This window comes from Meriones unguiculatus, chromosome 6, assembly GCF_030254825.1.
Source record: "Meriones unguiculatus strain TT.TT164.6M chromosome 6, Bangor_MerUng_6.1, whole genome shotgun sequence".
NCBI classification, from domain to species: Eukaryota; Metazoa; Chordata; class Mammalia; order Rodentia; family Muridae; genus Meriones; species Meriones unguiculatus.
The window spans coordinates 102,298,840-102,320,619 of record NC_083354.1 but is presented as its reverse complement, the minus strand read 5'-3'; the positions used below and the strand labels follow the sequence as shown (position 1 = coordinate 102,320,619).

General features: G+C 41.9%; 1 protein-coding gene across 1 annotated transcript in view; it reads right to left on the bottom strand.

Moving 5' to 3' along the window:
• Window positions 1-278: 278 nt before the first annotated feature.
• Window positions 279-21,780, bottom strand: part of Mrps28 (mitochondrial ribosomal protein S28) — a 109,055-nt gene continuing 87,553 nt past the window's right edge. Inside the window, exon 3 of the mRNA XM_021632365.2 lies at window positions 279-560. Coding sequence (XP_021488040.1) covers window positions 407-560 — 154 coding nt within the window. The 3' untranslated portion in view covers window positions 279-406. The remainder of the gene's footprint in view (window positions 561-21,780) is intronic.

The following is a 21,780-nucleotide window of genomic DNA, read 5'->3' as shown; positions in this document are numbered from 1 at the left end:
TCTTATAGCCCATCCTTGCTTTATTTTTCTCCTGAGCATGAACACTAATACACTATACATTTCTCTTATTTACTGTCCACTTCCAAACCAAGGCAAGCTATGTTTTATCACTTGTTTACTATTGGTTAGAATCATCCCATCTGTCCAGAGAGTACTCAAAGTACTGACTGAATTAGAGAAACTTTCAGAATTGCTATCATTACCCCAGCCCAACAAAAAATGGGTAGAGAAAGGGGGAGGGTGCAGGCAAAAACAATTGTAACAGGGAAGAGCCATGATGAGTTTTCATTTGTTACAACTTTACTCAATTACTTAAGTCACACGTCTCTAACTGCATTCTTGACAGCTTTTTGGGCTCAAAACAGGTACAAATGCACCAGGCAGAGTTCATTTACTTGTTGAGTTGTTACTCTCTTGATTTTGAGTCTCTGCTCTCTTGGATTCCTAAGAGAACTGCATCAGCCTCCAGTAGAGTTGTATCTGTGGTCGCGCCCAGGAACCGAGATGTCAGCTCAAGATCGAGGAGCCGCAGCCGAACCCGGGTGCCTCTCTGGTACTTCCTAAATAGTAAGGAAAATACTCCATTAATTCTGTAGGTCACACCTCAACAGACCTGAAAATGAAATGTAAATTCTAATTTTCAGTTTTATTGGCTCACTCTCTGAAAGTTCACTTTGGTATATAAGAAATAGTTGTGTTTGATTTCCCAGTGTATCTGAATTTTCAACTTAAAGTTTCTTTAAAGATTTTACTCTCTCATTTATTTAGTGTGTGGTGTATGGATAAGCTCATGTGGGTATACTAATAAACCAGACTGCCTCCATCTTAGGCTTGTTTAGGATTAAATCTGTTTCTCAAGGATTGGGCTATGCCCCATGTAAAAACCTTAACTATAAATCGTTCTGTCCTGCCTGTTCCAGGAAAGGGCAACCATGCCTTTGTTTCAAAAGGTTGTCCTGACCACCGTGTTAAGACTGCCTGTTTTAATGACCACCTTGTTATGACTATCTTGTTTTGACCACCCTGCAACCATGTCCTCATTTCAGAGGGTTGTTATGACCAATTTGTTATGCTTATGTAACCCCACTTTTTTATATGGCAAATCCCCCAAATGGAAACCCCCTACTCCTAAACTAAATTAAAAAAAAAAAAAAGTATATCCCACCCCTGTTCATTGCTGATCTCTTGAACACCACCTTTAGGGAGAAATAGCTTATGTACACAAATTTAAAATAAAACCACAACAACAAAAAACTTGCTTTAATTAGTTGCTTGCTTTAATTAACTTGGCCATGATTTGGGTCTGTGGTCTTTCTCCTTGAATTTGTGGGATTAACAATATGTATACATGTGCTCAGGTACAAACACACACACACACACACACACGTGTCTACAGAGGCCAGAGGTCAATACCAGGTATCTTTCTTAAGTTATTCTCCACCTTATTTTTGAGACAGGGTTCCCTTATTGAACCCAAGGCTCATCAATAGGCTAGGCTGGCTGGCAAATGAGCTTCAGAGCTCCAACTGTCTCTAGCTGCCATACACAGCTTTTATGACTGCTCTGGGAAGCCAAATCTAGGCCCTTCAAAGCAGGCACTTTACTGACTGAATCATCTTCCCAGGTCTCTACTTAATCATTTACTGCTTTTCTGAAACAAGGTATCGTGTAGCCCAGGATGGCCCTAAATCTCTTGCCATGAAGTCCAAGTACTGAGATTACAGGTGTGCACCACCACACTGGGCTATTTAAATATACTGTAATAAAATACTGACAGCTAAACAGACTATACCAACGAGTACTAAAACACAAAAGCAGGTGGATAAACCTGAAAGACATGTGGCACAGGATAAGCCAGACACAGAGGGTGTTGTAGAATCTCATTTGGGTGTTGTAGAATCTCATTTACATGCAAACCAAAAAGGCTGAACTCACAGACCAGGAAAATGGTGGCTGTTGGACACTGGGTACCTGGCGGGGCTGGAAAGGTGTCAATCAAAGAACACAGGTTGTAGTTACAAAGCAGGAATAGATTCAAAACTGCAGAGACCACAGTAGTAATGTTTCGTGTTCACGGAAACAGCTGAGTGGTAGCACTAAGGACGTGTACAGGTTTTCCTCTTTCCCCCTCACTCTCCCTTGCTAAACCATTAAGAGTACTTGTCCAATGAGGACTCACCAACTCACCCCAGCACAGACCCCCTTTTTCTCCCTAAAAGCCACCTGCTGCTGCCTTTGTCCACGCAGAGGCAGCCTCCCCCCACTTGTCCCTCTGGGGTAGTAGACCTCCTTTGTGCTGAGAACTTGGTGTCTAAGTGTGCTCTGCACAGATGCGGAGTCCTGCACGGCACCCCCACCACTTACACTGGTGTCATGATTCCATCATGACTCCAAGCGCAGTGTCAGCATCCCCACTCTGTCTTGTTAGGGGCAGACAGGGAGAGCACTTCCTACACAGCCTTCAGACAGCCCCAAGCCAGGACTCTGGGAACCAAGCTGACTACAGGTCCTCCCCTCCTTAGGAGCTGTACACAATTCTGTGTGACCCTGTTCTCTTTTCTTACCTCCCCCTCTCCCCACCGTCTGTCCAGTCGGCTTCTGTCCTCAGCTCCCTCCACAGAGCAGGCTTTGCCTCTTCCTCTGACAGATCCCCTCATGCAGCTTATGCAAATCCAGGATCCCAAAATCTCTTACATCCTGCCCTGTTCTATATTTTCAAAAGTCTCTTACCTTCGCCTTCAACTCTTAAAAAAAAAAAACAAAACATTTTAAACTAGCAACTTATAGCTTATTTAATACCCAGCTTTATTTAGCCTCTGTATGCTTTCAAAGTTAAGCTTAAAATACACAAATCAGACATACTAGATGCATGGTCCTCAAGTTCTTCAGAGACTGGCTGAGTATGGCAGGTAAAATGTTTAAGCTTTCTGTTATAGAGACATGCCTAACAAAAACCCCAGTGGTCTCCAAAGAAGACAGACAGGACACAATCACCCTGCCCAGATTATGGTCACACTGATCACTGGTCTACACTGCCCCAAGCCTGCCTGCTGCCAGAGCTCTGCTCCAACTGTAAACACTTTTGGGTTAACCGACCTACTCTCCTTGGTCAAAGTGAGGTCAATTTTCTCAGGTTCCTCTACAAAAAAATTCTCTCAGACCTGGGTCTGACAGCCAAAGGCCCACTGCCCTGTATGACAGCCAAAGACCTACCACCATTGCCCAGCCATCAAGACCACAGGAGCCTCTGGCAACTCTCTAAGTAATGGAAATGTCTCTATCACTTAATTGGTACATAGGCCATTTGGAATGTATTCCTACTACACTCTATTCTTCTGAGGTCTCTGATACTGACTGACCTGCCTAAACCCACACCCATCACTTCCCAGGTGCCTAGAGCCTCACTTCACGCGTCAGTCAACTCCTCATGTTCCTCACTCAGCTCTCCCTCACCCACAGCTGGAGTCCACAGCCAGTTCTCCAGACCCCTCCAAAAGCCAACTTTAACTGGATCCTTCAAAGGCTTTTCTTTTTCCCACTTCTTTCTCTTCATTCCTCATGCCCTTCCCAAAATTAACATAAGTTGTACCTTCCCCAGCAAAAGCTCACAGTAGAGCCATACATTGTGCCTGTTACTTCCCCAGCCTCTACTCGCATACCCACTCACCAAAAATCCCAAACCCTCCATATTACACTTAAAGACTCTTCTGCCTACATCTTCAAACCCAGTTCCCCCAGCCCTTAAACAGCCTCAGAGCCCTCAAGAGCCACCATCATTTAATCTCTTTCAACACAGGGCAATGTTCACTACCTGCGCTACATATTTCACTCTAACACCAAATCCCTTCTACCCTTTCTCTAAACCCACCTCTCACCCCAATAGATAACAGCTTTCTAAACAACCTAACCCAAGCCTGCAATGTTATGTCAGTCAACTAACCCTACCTTGACTACCTTTCTCATCAGCAAGTTTTAAAGGTCTGAAATTATGACAGTCTAAGAAAATGTTTTAAGGTGTGTAAATGCAAACCATAAAAGTCTAAGAAAGTGTTTTAAGGTCTGAGGATAAAAAGGTTTAATTGTAAGACTCTACAAATGCAAGCCATATACGTCTAAGGTCTGGAAATAAGAAAGCTTAAGTATGTTATGAGGGTTTGAGAAAGTGATTTAAGGTATATAAAAAATTGTTTCAGATTTCTTCCTTCTCTTTATGCTATTGTTTGGGTCCCCAAACTTTTACTATGATTCAAAGACATGAGTCTACTGCCTTTTCTACAATGTAGATTTCAGTACAGATTACAAACAATGGTAACATTTTCATCTCTTTTTATAAACTTCAGGAAATTGACTTAAATCCACCTTTCACAAGTCAAATGGAGTCCAGAGAAGAACTCCTGTCAATCAACAGCCTAAAATTCCTCACTTGCCTATTACTTGAGGAAGGATCCCTCCTAGTTTCCCTGGCCTTGGGAACCTCCTCCCCCAAATACAAAAAACTTGGGTCTAAAAGTTTCAAACGTACATCCAAGATAATTTTTTTTTTCGCAACTCCTTAACTTTACCTTCAGTCCCTAGTCTGTCCCAGCAGATTCCAAATCAACTGAAAACTACTCCAGCAACTTGCCAGGCCCAGAGGCGCCCTCTGCATCAGCATCCTGGAGGGCTCCAACGTGGCTAGCCCCAGACGGTCCAGCTTCACAGAGCGCTCCAATGCTGCCTGCACTTCCCTAGCCCCAGATGGTCCTGCAGAACCTAGACAGCCCGCTCTTCCCAACCTTGACCAGCATCCCAGCTTCCTTGAGTCTCTAATGACTCCCCAATGTCATCATGAGGCAGCCTGAGAGAATAATGACCACTTAACCAGTAAGGAAACAAAAGGTGAGAACGAAGGGCTCTCTAATATGGCAAGCATGCAAACATGGCAGCAGCAGGTTTTGTCCTTTCCCCTTCCCTCCACCTTGCTAAACTGTTAGATTAACATTCTTAAACCTAGCCCCATGGTCTATTTCCTTATTTGGCCACTGACTCATTCCTGAGACAAAACACCAAGGTCCAACAAACAAAATTCATTTGTTGGCTACACTAGCTAACCTGTTCAATTAGGACTTACCAACCCATCCTAGCACAGACTTCCCATTTTCTTCTGAAAAACCCACTCCTGCAAAATTACCTGCTGTCTGCCTTTGCTGGATCCAAAGGCAGTGCCCTCTCCCTTCTTGTCTCTAAGGTAACAAATCTCCTTTGTACCAAGTAAGTAGGTGATGGAGTGATAAGAGAGCAAGAAGCGAGGAAATAGGTGTTGGAGAGATGGAAGACAAAGGAAAGCCAAATGGTTTGTGTGCTGTGAGGAGAAGCAGAATTAGAGAAGTGAAGGCAGTTGCTGCTCTTGCTCCTCGGGAAATGGTGAGTTACACATTGTCCAGCAACAGAGCTACTAACAAACCCAAGTGCCAGTGGACCCAGGCCTTCTTTGAGAAAACTGACCTCTGTGAGTGGCTGTGACTCCTAGAGCTTCCTCCTACCCAGGAAGAGGGCAGTTCCTGTAGAATGGAGACCACAATTGACTTGACATGTCCTGCTGCGTTTACTTCTCATCCCTGGCCTATCTGCTAATCTCTCTAGTTGGTTTTGGTGCCGGTTCAACCATGAGACTGGACAACTCTATGTTGAATTTTACTGTGCTATGTTTAACTTTGACCAGGGATTTATTTCCTTTGGAATCTTTGGATTGGCAAAACATTTGAAGACACCCAGAGGCCCTTGGTGCCATGTGGCCTGCCTGTAGCAGGAGTCACTAGGATGAGCAAGTATCCGTGGTGAAGAGCTGGAGAGAAAGAGAAACTGGACCACTTGAGCACCATGAAGAGAGGTGGAATTGGAGAGAGAAAAAGCGGAGAGGAACACTGTGAAGTGAGTAGCCTGTCCTGCCACCTGAGCGCAAGGTGAAGTCCCAGGCAGTGCTGATGCCAAGAACCATGTCTGAGTCTGCGGTCATGCGGCAGCTGGGGTCTGTATTCATGTCTGTGGTCCATGTTACCACCAAAGGCCATGGGAATGGCTCTGGTCTGGGCTGCTGCCTGGAACCATGTTGTTATCCAGCGTTGAGCAGAGCTGGCCCCACCCCTTGCTGGCTTTGGCATCTTGTAAACTACCAGGGCAGTGCTGGAAAGCTCGTTCTGTTGGTCTGAGTGTGGGAGAGCAGGCAGGCTGACCATCTCAGCTAATACCCAGACCCAGATGCAGGGTTATGGGTTGACCCACCCCAACATCTACCCCATCTATGAACTGCTCTAGTACATGAAAGGGCCAGTCCTTCAGATCCAAGGCTGTAGGATCTCCAGAACAACAGGATATCTGCGAGGAGTCCAAGTGAAGGTCCAATATTGATAGTGTAGCAGAAGCCAGAGGCCTTGAACCAGACCAAGACTCACAACAATGATCATTTGCAAGAAAAGATGTATCGGCAAGCCAGGCATGGAGGCACACGCCTGTAATCCCAGCACTCTGGGAGGCAAAGACAGGCAGATCTCTGTGAGTTCAAGGCCAGCCTTGCTACAAAGTGAGTCCAGGCCAGCCAATGCTACAGAGAAACCCTGTGTCCAATAAAACAAAAACCAAAAACAACAACAAAAAAACCAAACCAAACCAACCAACCAAATCCAAAAAAGAAAAGAAAAAAAAGATGTATTGCCATAAGGGTACACTGTATGACATACTGTGACACAATGCAGATTCCATGGCAAAAATGATTTTTTAAAATTTTCTTTTGGGGGGGTAGGTTGCAATGGAATGCAAGGTTGGAGGGCAGATATAAGGGAATGGAAAGATAAATGAAATTAGAGTACATAACATGAAAGTTACAGACTCAATCAAAAAGTAAAGAAATAAAACAAAAACCAAAAAAAAAAAAACATTGGTGAACTAAAGAAAAAAGTATAAAACCAGGTATCATAAATAATAATTCAAATTGGTCAATGTAATATTGAGCTAGGTAATATTATCAAATGAAAATTAAAAATCACCTGCCTTTTCTTATTATCATTCTTTATTGGTGGTAGTAAGGTTCCAGAAGATTTATTTTTATTATTTTTAATTTGTGTATGTGTGTATGTGTGTGGGTACAAGTGCCTCAGAAGTCAGAGGCACCAGATCCTCCTGAAACTGGACTTACAGGCAGTTGTATGCTGCCCAGTGTGGATGCTGGGAATCAGATGAAGGTCCTCTGCAAGAGCAGCACACATTCTTAACAGATGAGCCATCTCTCCAGCTCTGGAAACTAGAATCTTTAAAGAATGAAATCCTTCTATGCCATAAGATTATTTGTTTATGTGGATTGGTACTTACTTGATCTTTCTGGACTTGGCATGTCATACCTCCTAATATACACTGGCTAACAGATAAATGCTAATTTTTTTCCTTTCCCATTCACACTTGGATTGTCTCTTTACTTGTTTTTAAAAGTACTACTCACTGGTTACCTGTAAATTAAGCATCGTGGTGATAGTGACAATGATTTTTGTTTTTAACAGAAAAATTTGAGTGTGTCACACATACATGAGTTCTAGCCACACCAGCACTGAGCAAGCCTCTGAACAAAGGGCTGTCCATATTCAGCTATCCATGTATGTGGTTCTATGTCACATAAGTTGACAATTCCCAGCCGGAAATTCACACAGAAGCTTCAAGAGGGCTGAAAGTATATGGAGGGCAACATTTTCTGGTTTTAGATGTGGTAAACTTTAAAATAGGAACAATTTTGTTTTTGCCTTTATAAATGTCAGTTCTATAAATTTTCCCAATGAGCCAGTGAAGGAAAGAGAAGCAAACTTGAGACGATGAGCCAAGCATGGTAGTGTACACTTGTAATCCCAGGAGTAGAGAGGTGGAGGCAGTGGATCATAACTTTAAGACCAGCCGGAACTCCATGAGACCATGGCTCAGAAAATAAAGTCTGAGAGTTCTAATGATACAAACATTAAAAGAAAATTATATAATCATATATTCTATGCATTAAACAAACTACAAAATCCTCTAAAATGTCTCTGGCTTTGGCTTTCTGGATTCTTTATTTTCACTTTCTATTATAGTTATTTTTACATGGACTTTATCTTCCCTATTAGCTATAGCCTCTACAAAAGACAGACGTTAAATCTTGTCTGGTGACCCTCACATGCCTGAAGAATGCTTCTCATTTCCTGCAGTCTCTTGAATGGTGCTTTTCATACACCTACAACATACTGGAAGTATTGGAGCTTGTTGAACATGTAAATTTGCCGATGAAATATGAGATAGCTGGCAAATTTGGCAATTTGCTTTTCTAAAAGTTCCAAGGTAATTTTTGACAACCTCTTGAGAAAACCTAGCCTAGAATTACCTTTCTTGTGTATAAACAAGTACATGACAGTACTCCTCCACAAACCCAAAGGGCTGGTAAAACAAGGGCAGCTGATACAACTTACTGCAACCAAGAAGAGCCTCCAAGTGTAACAGGATCTTCTACCAGTAGTAACAGGGCTGTGTAAGGCAGAAGTGAAGCTGAAAGGAGTCCCTTTGGCAAAGCCCTCTATTAGAGGGGTGGGAGACCTCTCTCATGTTCTCTGTCCATTCTGGGAATCCCAGGACATGAGCAGATGTGCATAATCAATAGGATCCAAAGCCATACAAAGAGCAGGGAGCTTTAAACTTTAGAATACTTTATTAAAGAGAAAGAACTCAACTAATAATTCATTTCTGAAATCTCTTATGCAATTTGAGGTGAGCCTGCAGCGCTCTGGTTTTAGGTAATCACTTATGCTACTTTGTCTTCTTATTTAAGCTCTGTTGTTCTGCATAGTAAGATTGAAAATGAATATGAGCTCCAGGGCCAGATGACTAGGAGGGTGCCCACCTGTGCAACTCTGAGTCAGTGCTTTAGCTTTGTGCCAGTTTCCCACTGTACATGAGAATAATAATTATACCTGTCTTCTAGAGTGAACATCTCCTTGTAAGGGCTCATCACCACCACCACCACCATCATAAAAAACCAGACTCTCTCCTTGAGGACTCAAAGACTATAAGAGCCTAGGTGTAACAATCCAGTTTATGACTGAGTCAACAAAGAATCTGTAAGGAAAAAAATTCAGAAATTCAAGAATTTGCTTAGATTTAAATCTTACCCACTTTAATGGTATAAACATTCCCTTCTTAAAAATATAACAACGTTAGGGAATTAGTCAACTAATTTATGGTTGAATTTATGGTAAGACCTATTGTTAGGAATTATAGAAAAGAGGTTACACGCGGGTCCACAGATCACACCACGAGATCGGTTCCACGCGGGAGGTTTATTAGGTAGAGGGGGGTTACAGAGAGGGAGGTAGATAGAGATAGAGAGAGAGACAGAGAGGGAGAGAGAGAGAGACAGACAGACAGAGAGGGGGAGGAAGAGAGACGGAAAGAGAAAGAGAGAATAAGCGAGAAGGAGAGGAAGGGGAGGGGCCCCAGTTCTCTTATAGGATGGTCCAGAGCATGCGCGGGTGGTTCCAGGTGGTCAGCAGGTGGTCTGGGTGTCTTTCCAAATGCCTGTTACCTGGTATGTCAGGCCCCAGGGGCTGCCTGTAGAAATGCCTGCTTGCTGATCCCAACACCTATTCCAGAGGAGGAAACATATACCCAGTACTATAAATCTGAGCAAGAAAGCATGGTTAAGGAGCTCATCAGCCTCAAGGTGAACTACTACTATTATTTTACAAAACAGACATAGTGTCACACTGCCTTCTAAATTTGTATCTCTATGCCCAGAGATTATGCAGCATCCAGATCTAATCATATAATTAACTCCATTGAGCAGATAATAAGTGAATTTGGAATGCAAAGCCACATATGGGCTATCAACATTACAGCTCTCTCCCCAGAGCTCAGAAACCATTGTGGAAGACAGACAGACTGACTGTAGGCGTCAAGAAGTTGGGGAGGACTGGAGTGAAACAATGTCATTTGGATATGACAGTACCCCCACACTCATGACCTCACAGTAGCTGTGGCTGCAGTAAAAGATCAAGCCAGCCAACATTCCAGCAAGGAAGGGAAAAGAGTTAAGAAGATGTGGGGGAAAATAAAGAGAGAGGAATTGTGAGAAATAGGGTTTTCGTTTGTCTGTTTAGCATTAAAGGCCATTAGCATGACAAGGACTATTATTTCCCAAAACTCCTGTTCCCTTTCCACCAACTAATCAATTGCATCGGACTGAAGTCAACTCCCACTGCTGAGATGAGATGCCAGAGGTAAAAGAGGAGTCATCTTGGACACAGCATGTTGCTAGCCCTTGGGTTCTAAGGCAACCTTTCTGCCTTGCTGAGCTACCTTTGCTTTGTTGGTGTGTTCCTTTGTGTGATGCTATTTGTTTCTTACATGGAGAAGTGGCAGGTCAACCACACGCCATACCCATAAGTACATGGCCAACAAAAATTAGACTTGGTAGGTTATAAAACGAACAAACGAACAAACAGAAAAAAAGGATATGAAATTGTAAGGGGCTGGGCTGGGGGCTGGGAAAATAGACCTGGGAGGAATCAGGAAGAGTAGTGCGGAATATAACCAAAACAGTTTGTATGTTTGTATGACACCCTCAAAAAAGTTATACAAAGATTATTTCAAAGGAAAAAAATAACATAAAGGTATAAAAAGAACAATCTTTCAAAGAACCACACATGGAACACTTACATTCCCAGCAGCTGCCACAACAGAGCAGAAACAAACACATACTGTCACAGAAATGGGCACGGTGGGTCAGTACTCTCGGATGCTTTGCAACAGTGGCTCGAGGAAGACTGCAGGGCAGGCAGAACAGAGCTTTTCCTCACCTCCAGCATCCTTGCTTCTGACGTCTTGACAGAGATAGAGCTAATAAGCCTTTTGTGAATCTGCTTGGAATTTAGCATGCAGACATTTTTGTGAGAGTGGAGTACTAATCCCATAGGTTCATTATGTGTTTTAAAAGAAACTTTTATTCAGTATTCTTTCAAATTAGCTGTGTCAATTGTAGCTTTATCTTCTGATCTAATCAACTAGTACCCTTATGATTTCATAGATTCAAACCTATCTCTTATCTTCTTGATAATTGGGATTTTATTATTCTTTCATTTAGTCAGTTTCCTTCATTTTTCTGATTCTTTCAATGATCCCCTATCTTCTAGACTATGACAATTATTCACAAACATAATAATGAGCCATTTTCAGGGTTGGTTAACATATTACCCAAAAGTCATCCATAAACCCAGAGACTTTTGTTTTGTTTTGTTTTCTTGAGACAGGGTTTCTCTGTCTAGCCTTGGCTATCCTGAATTCACTTTGTAGACCAGGCTGGCCTTGAACTCACAGAGAACTGCCTGTGTCTGCCTCCCTGAGTGCTGGGATTACAAGCGTGTGCCCAGCTAAACCCACAGATTGTAAATCTGTCTTTCTTGAGGTAAAAAATACTGGTTCTGATTTCATCTACAAAATATGTAATGGTAATTTTTGTGGTTTATTTAAATGTGCTTAAAAAAGCCCAAAGGCTGAGGTGCAATTCAGTGGTACAACTCTTGTCTAGCATGTATGAGGGCAGGAATTCGATCACTGAAAAATAAAGTTAATACAAATCTCAGGCAAGCCAACATTTCATTAATAAGCTATTAGGATCAATGCTGAGTTTATAAATGGCAGAGAGTTAACCTCTACTACAGCTGCATTTTCAAATGTGAGTAAGACAAAGACCCTAATACAGACAAGACATTGTTTAATTATCCCTGGACACTTACAAATTAAACCCATACCAATATATTTGTAAATAAAACAACAGAAAGAAAATAATCAACACAATGAACCAAAGAAAGGAACTGACAACATCTTAAGGGCTGGGTGAAGCCATAGCTGAAAACATTCATAACAAAAAGCTCAGGGGTTCAAAAATTACCTGGAAAGTTTTAGAACTTTAGAGTGGCCTTCTGTTTGTTCAAAACATATAAAACCAAGCCTGGCCATGGTAGTTCATGATCTCGGCACCCAGGAGGCAGAGGCAGGAAGATCCCTGAGTTCAAGGCCACCCTGTTCTATAGAGCGAATTCCAGGACATTGAGGCTACACAGAGAAACTCTGTCCATAAAAACAACACACATACACACCAGCTTGTGGGTCATTCACCCTTTGAGGGGTCAAATGACTCTTTTACAGGGGTCACCTTAGACCATTGGAAAATACAGATATTTACATCATGATTCATAACAGTAGCAAAATTACAGTTATAAAGTAGCAACAATAGTAGGACCTGTATTAAGGGGTCATAGCATTAGGACCCGTGAGAACCACTGCTGTAATCCAAGGATTTAGGAGGTAGATGGAAAATCAAGAGTTGAAGGACAGATTTAGCTCCTTGCAGAGCCTGTCTCGAAAGCAGGTAGCAACTCCCCAAATATAAGGCAGCAAACACACTGAAAGTGGCTTGAGCCTAACAGCGCCACTTCTTACAGCCTCTACCTCTTACACTGCATGTAAGAGTTGCGGTATATGAGCCTGCTGCTACTGACTTCACTTTTTCCATTAGAAACCCGGGTACTTCCAAGTGCTAACAAATAATAATTAAAATACTACATTGTTTTAATTAAGAAATATTAAGAAATATTGACAGCAGTTTTATATTTTGTATTAAAAACCACAGAACCACAGACTTAAAGGCAAATAGGGTGACTTCAGTAAGAACACTCACAATGAAATGACCTTTTTTTATAGTGTTTTTTCCGTCTTTTAACTTCAGGAGCTTCTTCTGACTGATCTCTGAACTGCATTCTAAGCAGACTCAGGCTCAGCCTTCCCTTGCTGCTGCCTGTGCCACTCTGCACTCCTTACACCACACACTGCCCTGTCCTGAGTGACCCTGTGTGCTTGTGGAGCAAAAGGGCAACAAAATCCGGTTTTGCATTTCTGCATTAAGAACATTAAGAACCTTTGAAAAGGTTTGGACGCTCTTTACCAAGTCAGTCAGTGCCTGCTACTGATGGTTCTTGTGTGCTTAAAATAGAGACTCCCTCTGACTAGTTCTCTGATGTAAATATATTAGATGATACAAAGCTGACAGACACGAGGCTTAGATGGGACCTCTGTATGCAAAGACAATACTGTGAGAAGTTCTGATTTTACTAGTCCAATTAGCTGTTCCTGCAATCGCATCTTTAAAAATAGCTAGTTTGAAATCATCAACCATGTAAGTTTTCAGCTTCGCTAATCAAATCTTTCAGAGTTTTTGTTGCTTTTTCACAATTCCTTAAAGTTGAAGACTACTAGAGTTACAGTATCTTATCAGAGCAACGGAAAAATAGCTAACAATCTAAGTGAGCAGTAGGAATGTATATGCGGCTATGCCTGTGTTTGTGTGCATGTAGTGTGTATTTATGTGTGTGCGTGTGTGTATGTGGAGACATCGGAGGTTGGGGGATGTGGCCATTTGTTTCTATGTCTGTGCATGTGTGAGAACGTGGCCATGTCTGTATGATTGCAGTACACTGACTGCCCTTCATATGAACTTTTTAAATTTTAATTTTATTTATTACAGTTTATTCACTTTGTATCTCAGCTATAGACCCTTCCCCCATCTTCTCCCAAACCAACCCTCCCTCCTTCTTCTTCTCCTATGCTCCTCCCCAAGTCCAGTGACAGGGGAGATCCTCCTCCCCTTCTGTCTGATCCTAGTCTATCAGGTCACACCAGGACTGGTTTCTTTGTCTTCCTCTGTGGCCTGGTAAGGCTACTCCCCCCTCAGGTGGAGGTGATCAAAGAGGCAGACCATGAGTTCATGTCAGAGACGGTCCCTATTCCTATTATTGGGGAACCCTCTTGGACACTAAGCTGCCATGGGCTACATCTGTGCAGGGGTTCTAGGTTACCTCCATGCATGATCCTTGTTTGGAGTATGAGTCTCAGAAAAGACCCCTGTGCTCAAATTTTTTGGTTGTGTTGCTCTCCTTGTGGTGCACCTGCTCCCTTCAGGTCTTTCTATATCCCCCTTTCTTTCATAAGACTCCCTGCACTCTGCCCAAAGTTTGGCTCTGAGTCTCAGTATATGTTTTGATACCCTGCTAGGTAGAATCTTTCAGAGGCCCTCTGTGATATGCTCCTGTCCTGTTAGATGAAGTTTTTCAGCTTTAATATTCTCCTTATTAAGAAAGCAGGGGAACCCTCCTCCAATGCTAGTGGGAATGTAAACTTGTACAATCACTTTGGAAATCAATTTGTTGCTTTCTTAGACAATTAGGAATAGCAGTTCCGCAAGATCCAGCTATACCACTCCTAGGCATATATCTAAAATATGCTCAAGTACACAACGAGGACATTTGCTCAACCATGTTAGTAGCAGCTTTATTCATAATAGCCAGAACCTGTAAATAACCCAGATGTCCCTCAATGGAGGAATGACTTCAGAAATTGTGGTACATTTACACAATGGAATACTATTCAGCAATTAAAAACAAGGAAATCATGAAATTTGCAGGCAAATTGTGGGAACTAGAAAAGATCATCCTGGGTGAGGTATCCCAGATGCAGAAAGACACACATGGTATATACTCATTTATAAGTGGATAGTAGACATATAATATAAGCATACTAAAATCTGTACACCTAAAGAAGCTAAGCAAGAAGGATGACCCTGGGAAAGATAATCAATCCTCACTCAGAAAGACAAACAGGATGGAAATTGGAAGAAGGAGGAAACAGGACAGGGGCCTACCACAGAGGGACTCTGAAAGACTCTACCTAGCAGGATATCAAAGCAGAGGCAGAGACTCATAACCAAACTTTGGGCAGAGTGCAGGGAATCTTAGTAAAGAAGGTGGAGATAGTAAGACCTGGAGAGGACAGGAGCTCCACAAGGAGAGCAATACAACCAAAAACTCTGGGCTCAGGGGTCTTTTCTGAGATGGATACTCCAAACCAGGGCCATGCATGGATGTAACCTAGAACCCCTGCACAGATGTAGCCCATGGCAGCTCAGTATCCAAGTGGGTACCCTCGTAAGGGGAACAGGGACTGTCTCTGACATGAACTCATTGGCTGGCTCTTTGAATCACCCCCTCTCCCCCAGATGGGGAGGCAGCCTTGCCAGGCCGCAGAGGAGGACAATGCAGCCAGTCCTGATGAGACCTAATAAGCTAGGGTCAGATGGAAGGGAAGGAGGACCTCCCCTATCAATGGACTTGGAGAGGGGCATGGGAAGAGATGAGGAAGGGAGGGCAGGATTAGGAGGGAATGAGGGAGGGGTCTACAGCTGGGATGCAAAGTGAATAAAGTGTAATTAATATAAAAAATAAAAAATAGAAAGCAGTAATAAAAGATCTAAGACCTGGAGTTCTACTTTCTTATATTTTTACACAGTAGTATTTGGAAACTGATGCAGTATGAAGTGGAATTAAATGCCAAACTGGTAAAATATACACAGAATGTAAAATATTGGGGTGGCTGTGAACAGTTAATGTAAACCTTCACTGTGGATTACCTGAAGCCTTTCACAATTGTCAGCTTTTGCAAGTTGTTAACTTTTGTTAACTTCTATTAACGATTGTTAACTTTCGTTAACTTTGGCCTATATCATCTATGCTTCCTTTTTTAGGATGCCAATATAGACTCCTAATTGTTCTTTCTATTCTCCATCCAATCATAAGCTTGCCACACTTTATAAGCCCTAACTGGCTCCGTAGAATTTGAATATTCATTTTCTTTTTTGAAATACTGCTCACTATTGTATCATCTGTACTGTACAATTAGGCACATAGTTAGCAAAATAAAGGGCAGTGTTCATGAAATTTACTTTTTGCCAATATCTCTTATGATTGTTAACATTTAAATACAGCATAAATCTTCAGACCTGTGTAAATGTGGCCATGTAAATGTGGTTATTTCTGTGTTTGTGCTTATTCTAGGTCATTAAAGATATAGATAAAAAATACATTATAATAAAAATTTCTATCTGAATTACTACCAAGAGACTTCTGAACAAAACACAGTAATTACCACTTTAAAAACTGTTGTATAGCTAAAAGCCACCCCCCCCCAAAGGCCTGTTATATAGCTATGGGGGAGCCATCATCCAGTGGGGCTGCTTTGGGGTCTACTAGACTCTTGTAAGTAGCCCTTCCTCCATGGTCTGTAGGAAGTCCAATAAACTCAATGTTCACGGGGTGCTAATAGAGTATGTCTGTCAACTAAGCCAAAACCTTCAAAGCATATCCTGGACACTGGAAGCCAAGATGTTCATGGCACTGAGAAAAGGACACTGTCCACTACACTTGAACACATCTCTTCTAGCTGCATTCACTTGAAATAAGATTCTTATTGATTGACTGATTTTTGCAATCCTAACAAGAGTGTATGATATTGTTTTATCCTAAAATTAAAGTTTTTAAAATCATGTCTGACTAATATTTTGGGCCATCACAAATAGTTTAGTTTCTTATTTAAGCACTGACTTTTTTTTTGAAATGTGAAAATGGAATTACACATAGCTTCAAACAAGGTAGAATGCTTTCTGCAGTTACCAAATAAGGTATGCCAAGAAATAAAGGAAAAGCTTATGACCTAACAAATCACCTAAAGTCTATTTTTACTTAAAAAAAAAAAAAACAAACCTAAATTTTGTTGCTGATCAGAATATAAAAATATACATGTGAAGGAAACAAAAGAAATCTAAATGAAACAAGAGGTTCACAGTTCTAAAAAATGCAAATGACTAAACTTGGGATCAAATCTGGCATCTAGGCAAAAAAGAACATTCATTTTAAAGTAAAGTAATTTCCATTCCATGAGAGCAGAAAAGATTCATTTACTGGCAGAGACAGTTTTGTTAGTGAAGGGCAGAGGTTTTCCTGTCACCTTTCTGAACTGTTAACTATAAAATACAGGCACTATACAATACTTTGAAAGGATGCTATGAGCCTTCAAGCATTCAGATATGAAAAGTGTACATCACATCACAAATATTCAAGTAGAAGTAGCCACTATTCAACTCATTGCATTGATACTGATATATAAAGCATAAGGTACTTAAAAGCTTTTAAAATAAAAAAATAAGGTAGACGATCAGAACAACTGAAAGAGTAACTTCAAATGCGGCTTATTATGACAACAATGGACAAGTAGAGAAGCAATCTTAAAAACTACTCAATGACAGAGAACAAAAGGTGTGGAAAGGCTTCTCTGAGTTCAAGAATCTGGGGCTGGTGGATAGAAATAATACAGTCCAGCGATAATTTAAAAGCACAGGGACAGGCTGTGCTGCACGGAAGCCAGAGGTGAAAAGCACAGGCAATCTGTGGGAGCTTTACTTTTTTTTTTTTTTTATTTAAAAACTATCACCTGGACATGACATGGTACATGCTATATCAAAAGTGTGAAACTTGTTTGGACACACAGCCATCCTTGAACAGTGAGACCAAACAATAAAAGTAAGAAGCAAACAAACCCTGATGACTGGGGTCCAACTGAGACGGGCTCCATGACAACCGAGAGGGTGTATGTGGAGTTTACGCACCCCGAGAAAAGCTCTCCAAGTGGGTCTGCTTCTCTAGACTCTGTTCAGAGCATTGCTTCATAGCACAAGACAGTCTCCGGGTACTGCAACTGTAGGTGATTCATGGTGGAATCTTACTTACTTTCTGCTTTAGTTTCCCTAACAAGCACATGCAGTTTATGTAGGTCAGCATGAGAAGTGAATGTTTTAAATATCAGATGAGAGGTGCGAAACTTTTTCCATTATGAAAATTGAAGAGGTTAATATTTGTGGTCATCTGAAAAAAAGGCTGAATCCTATTAGCTTGGATCTAAAATTTACATCAGCTGAGGCTGTGTTTTCATGTCCATAACAAGTGAGACTTTTTTGCCCCCTCACTGGCTGCAGCACTTTGGGTGAGTGCCCTACACATCACCTGGGCAACACAGTAGAGCTGGCTCTGACGGCAAAGGCATGGGTGAACCAGGCCCAACGGTGTGAGAGTGGGAGACCTGGCCCAGCCCCTCACAGAAGTGGAGGCCTTGCCTTGACTGGGCAGCACAGTGGAGCTGGCTCTGGAGGCGTCGGTGTGGGTAGGCCAGCCCTGAAGGCTTGAGAGTGGGGGAGTTGATCTTGCCTCCTACCCACGGTGGCACTGGGTGGTCTAGCCGGAGCAGTGCTAGAAAGCTCACCAGGTGGTGTAGATAAGAAACAATTGATGCACTGACCAGCTCAGCAACCACCCAGGTGCAGATCCACAGCTCTGAGTTGCCCCTCCCCCCCCCAAATCTGTATCATCTGTGAAGGGGCTAGTCCTTCTGATCCTGGGCTGAAAGATCTCCATGACACAGGCAGCAATGGGATGACCCAGAGAAGTTCTGGTGAGGATACACTACTGATGGTATCACAGAAGCCAGGGATCTTGAACCAGACCAATAACTTATTGCAATGAACATCTGCAAGTGAAGATGTGTGGACAGAAGATGTGTGGGATAGGACACACTGTGATACACTACAGCTCCCATGATAAGATGTTATGCTATGTTTTTCTGTTACTGTTGTTTGTTTGTTTGTATTTTTTTATTTGGGAGGCAAAGTTGCAAGTGCAAGGGGTGGATATTAGGGAGATGGGGAGATGAGTGGGAATGGGGTGCATGATGTGAAACTCAGGAGAAATAAATAAAAAGTTAAAGAAAAAAAAAGTTCCTCTTGCCTCAGCTTTCCAAATCCTGGCAGGACTACAGGGCTAAACTGGGAGACTCTGTCTTCAGGAGCCTCCATCCATCCTTGCTTACTGTAGGTCTCTCTTTCCCCTGTGCCTGTGCTTATATCTATAATAAAATGGCTTCATAATGAAAATAAAAAGGAAGAAACGAGGTTTATGAAGTCACTCACATAGGGCTTCAGAACCAGCACTTTTTAGCACATATGAGGGTTAAATCTATATCTTGATTATCTTATTCCTACAACATCCTTAAGGACATTTACATTTTCCTTTTACTGCTGAGTGTGTGCATGCACATATGCAGAGGTCAGAGGACACTCCTCAGGAGTGAGTCCTTTCCTACCATGCAAGTCATGAGCTGACCCATCCTGCCTGCCTAAGAACACTCAGAGTAAAAAGGATTTCCAGATTCCTACTTAACTAACTCTACACATTTAAAATGAAGGACAGTTGGGGTTTATTAAGAAAGCATTTTAATGAACAATTAAGTATTGATGTGGTGAGAGGAAGGGAGAAGCTAAAGAAAGAGTTTTACCCATCACAGCAAGGGTGGGTATGGTGTCTTAAGAGACACTGTTACATTTATGTCTTAAGAACAACTATATATACTCTTATGGCTTTTGAAGTTACATTGTTCAAAGGTTTTAAAATACTACAGTAAGAGAACTGAAAAGCTTTAAATTTATACTCATTGTTAGTTTTGCTTCTTTGACTTTTGTTTTGTCTCTGTATATAAGTAGCTCATTAAATAGACTTTGTGTGGTTGGGGTACCACTAGAAAATAGAGAAAGGACAGGGAAGTAGGAAGCAGAGGGGCAGAAGTGTCCTGTCCCACATTTACCAGGGTAATGTTAACTTTTATTTACAAAAGGCTGCTTTTGGAGGAGGGGGGGACTTTTGGACACTGGGGAGATGGCTCAGGAGGCAAAAGTGATTGTTGTGTAAGCATGAGGACCTGAGGTCAAACAGGCAGCACACATGTAATATGGTGAGCACGGCCACATATGCTATAAGTCCAGCATAATGGGGGGAGGGCAGAGGCAGGCGGATTGCTGGGACCTGCTGCCTGCCAACCTAGCTCTAGGTAAGGTGAAAGACCCTGTCTGAAGTGAAAAGGCAGAGAGTGATAGAGTAGGATGTCTGAATCCTCCTTTGATGTCCACACATGCACACTTGCATATGTTTTTCTCTTCTTCCCCACACAAAGACAAGAGCTAATGACGACACCTTTGACCCTTTCTGATGTCTGGCTTCTGAACTGCCAACTCTGGGAAACAGTCTAGCTCCTGCCCTTTATTGGAAATGAAGAAACAGAAAGCAGTGGCTGGGGTGTAGCTCTGTAGTAAAGTGCTTCTCTAGGCAGGCAAACCCTCAGGCCCCTCCTTTGGCATGTAACTGGCAATGAGACCTGAAGAGGTTAAACACAAATACTTTCTTGCCACCTATACTCTACTAAGCTCATGGCCAGTGGCACTTCTGACCTTCTATTGTACTGCACAACACCATCACAGTAGTTATTCAATTAGTATTTGTAGATTACAGTAAGTGACCATTCTTAAATGCTATATCAAACAGCTGCAACTCACTCTACAAACGGGTGTAGAGGTCCTCGGGTCACTGGGCAATGTGCACTCCACCATCTGCCCTCTGGGTGCCTCCTCTTGAAGTCTGATCTCAAAGCTGTGCCCATTTACTAAAAGCCCGAGGAGCAGCCTAAGAGCTGATATGTGCTGTTCAGTACAGAACCAACATTTCCTCAAGGAATGCGGAATGGGTGTGAGTTCACAGTGACTAGGGTATTACACTCAGTAGGTTAGTTATTTTTCCTTCTGATTTGACGCAAGAAGGCATTTCTGGCTAGTCTGATATTTCCAGGAGGACTTCCTTCTAAGTGCTAAGAGCATACAATACAGTCAAGAGTCAAGAATCCTTGATATAAAGATGAAAATGACAACTCCACTCAATGACAACTATTCTCCTCAGTCTCTGAACCAAAGTTACAAGGCACATTTTATGATTTAAAATAGTAAATAAGAGAGTTTTGTTTTTATTTCAGTGGAGAGGAGGTTGAGAGTTAGGATTAGACAATGATATTAAGTGTTTTATTGCCTATAAAACAACATTTAAATCATAAAATTCTAAATGAAGGGTATTTGGTATATTTTGACTAGTCTAGGGTCTCTGAACAATTTTTATGCTTTTTAAATTAAAGCAAAATAGGGTAAAAAGTGACTTAATTTTCTTTCTTTGCCACCAAAAGCACTTAGCATCCCTAGTAAGAAACAGTAACTTTTTCTTCTCATGTATTAATTTAATATGTTTAGGATACACACTCGGAGAACAGAAGATAACCTATGGGGGCCCAGTTTACTCCTTCCTCTGTGTGGGTTCCGGGGATGGAGCTTGGTTTTCAGGTGTGGCAGCACATGCTTGTACCCATCACCCCACAAACCCCAGAATAACTTTAAAACAGTATTGCCTATCAATTACTTGAGAATTTCATACAATGATCATATCCATGCCCCTCCCCCATTCCTTCCAGACCTTACCTTACCTCCCTACCCACCCAACTTTACATTTGTTCTCATTATTATCATTATATTACTATTATTGACCACTGAGTCCATTTTGGAAATACTAACTTTTAATAAGCACTCATTACTCCTATCAAATTCTATTTTATAGAGTTATCTAGTTAGCCTTCACTGTTTTGTAAATGGACTTCTTAAGTCAGGCCCTATAGAATACAAAAAGATTTCAGGATCCTAGAGCTTTTTTAACTGGCCAGGAAGAGACAGATGAAAGAAGAGCAGCCTTCTGCCCTGAGAGCACATGCTATAGACTTTAGGTAGAGGTAAAGACTGCTGGGTTCTTGGTTTACTCTCTAGAAATAACACCAGGGGGAATACAGTCCTTTTACACGAGCAACTCTGTGATCATCACAAAACCATGGTTTGTCTCCACTATCTTCACTGTAAAATGGGAATCTCATTCCCCATCTCACTGGATGCTAGGGCTTTGGCAGGAGTGAATACACGCAAAGGAGAGTCTGGGCAGACAGGCA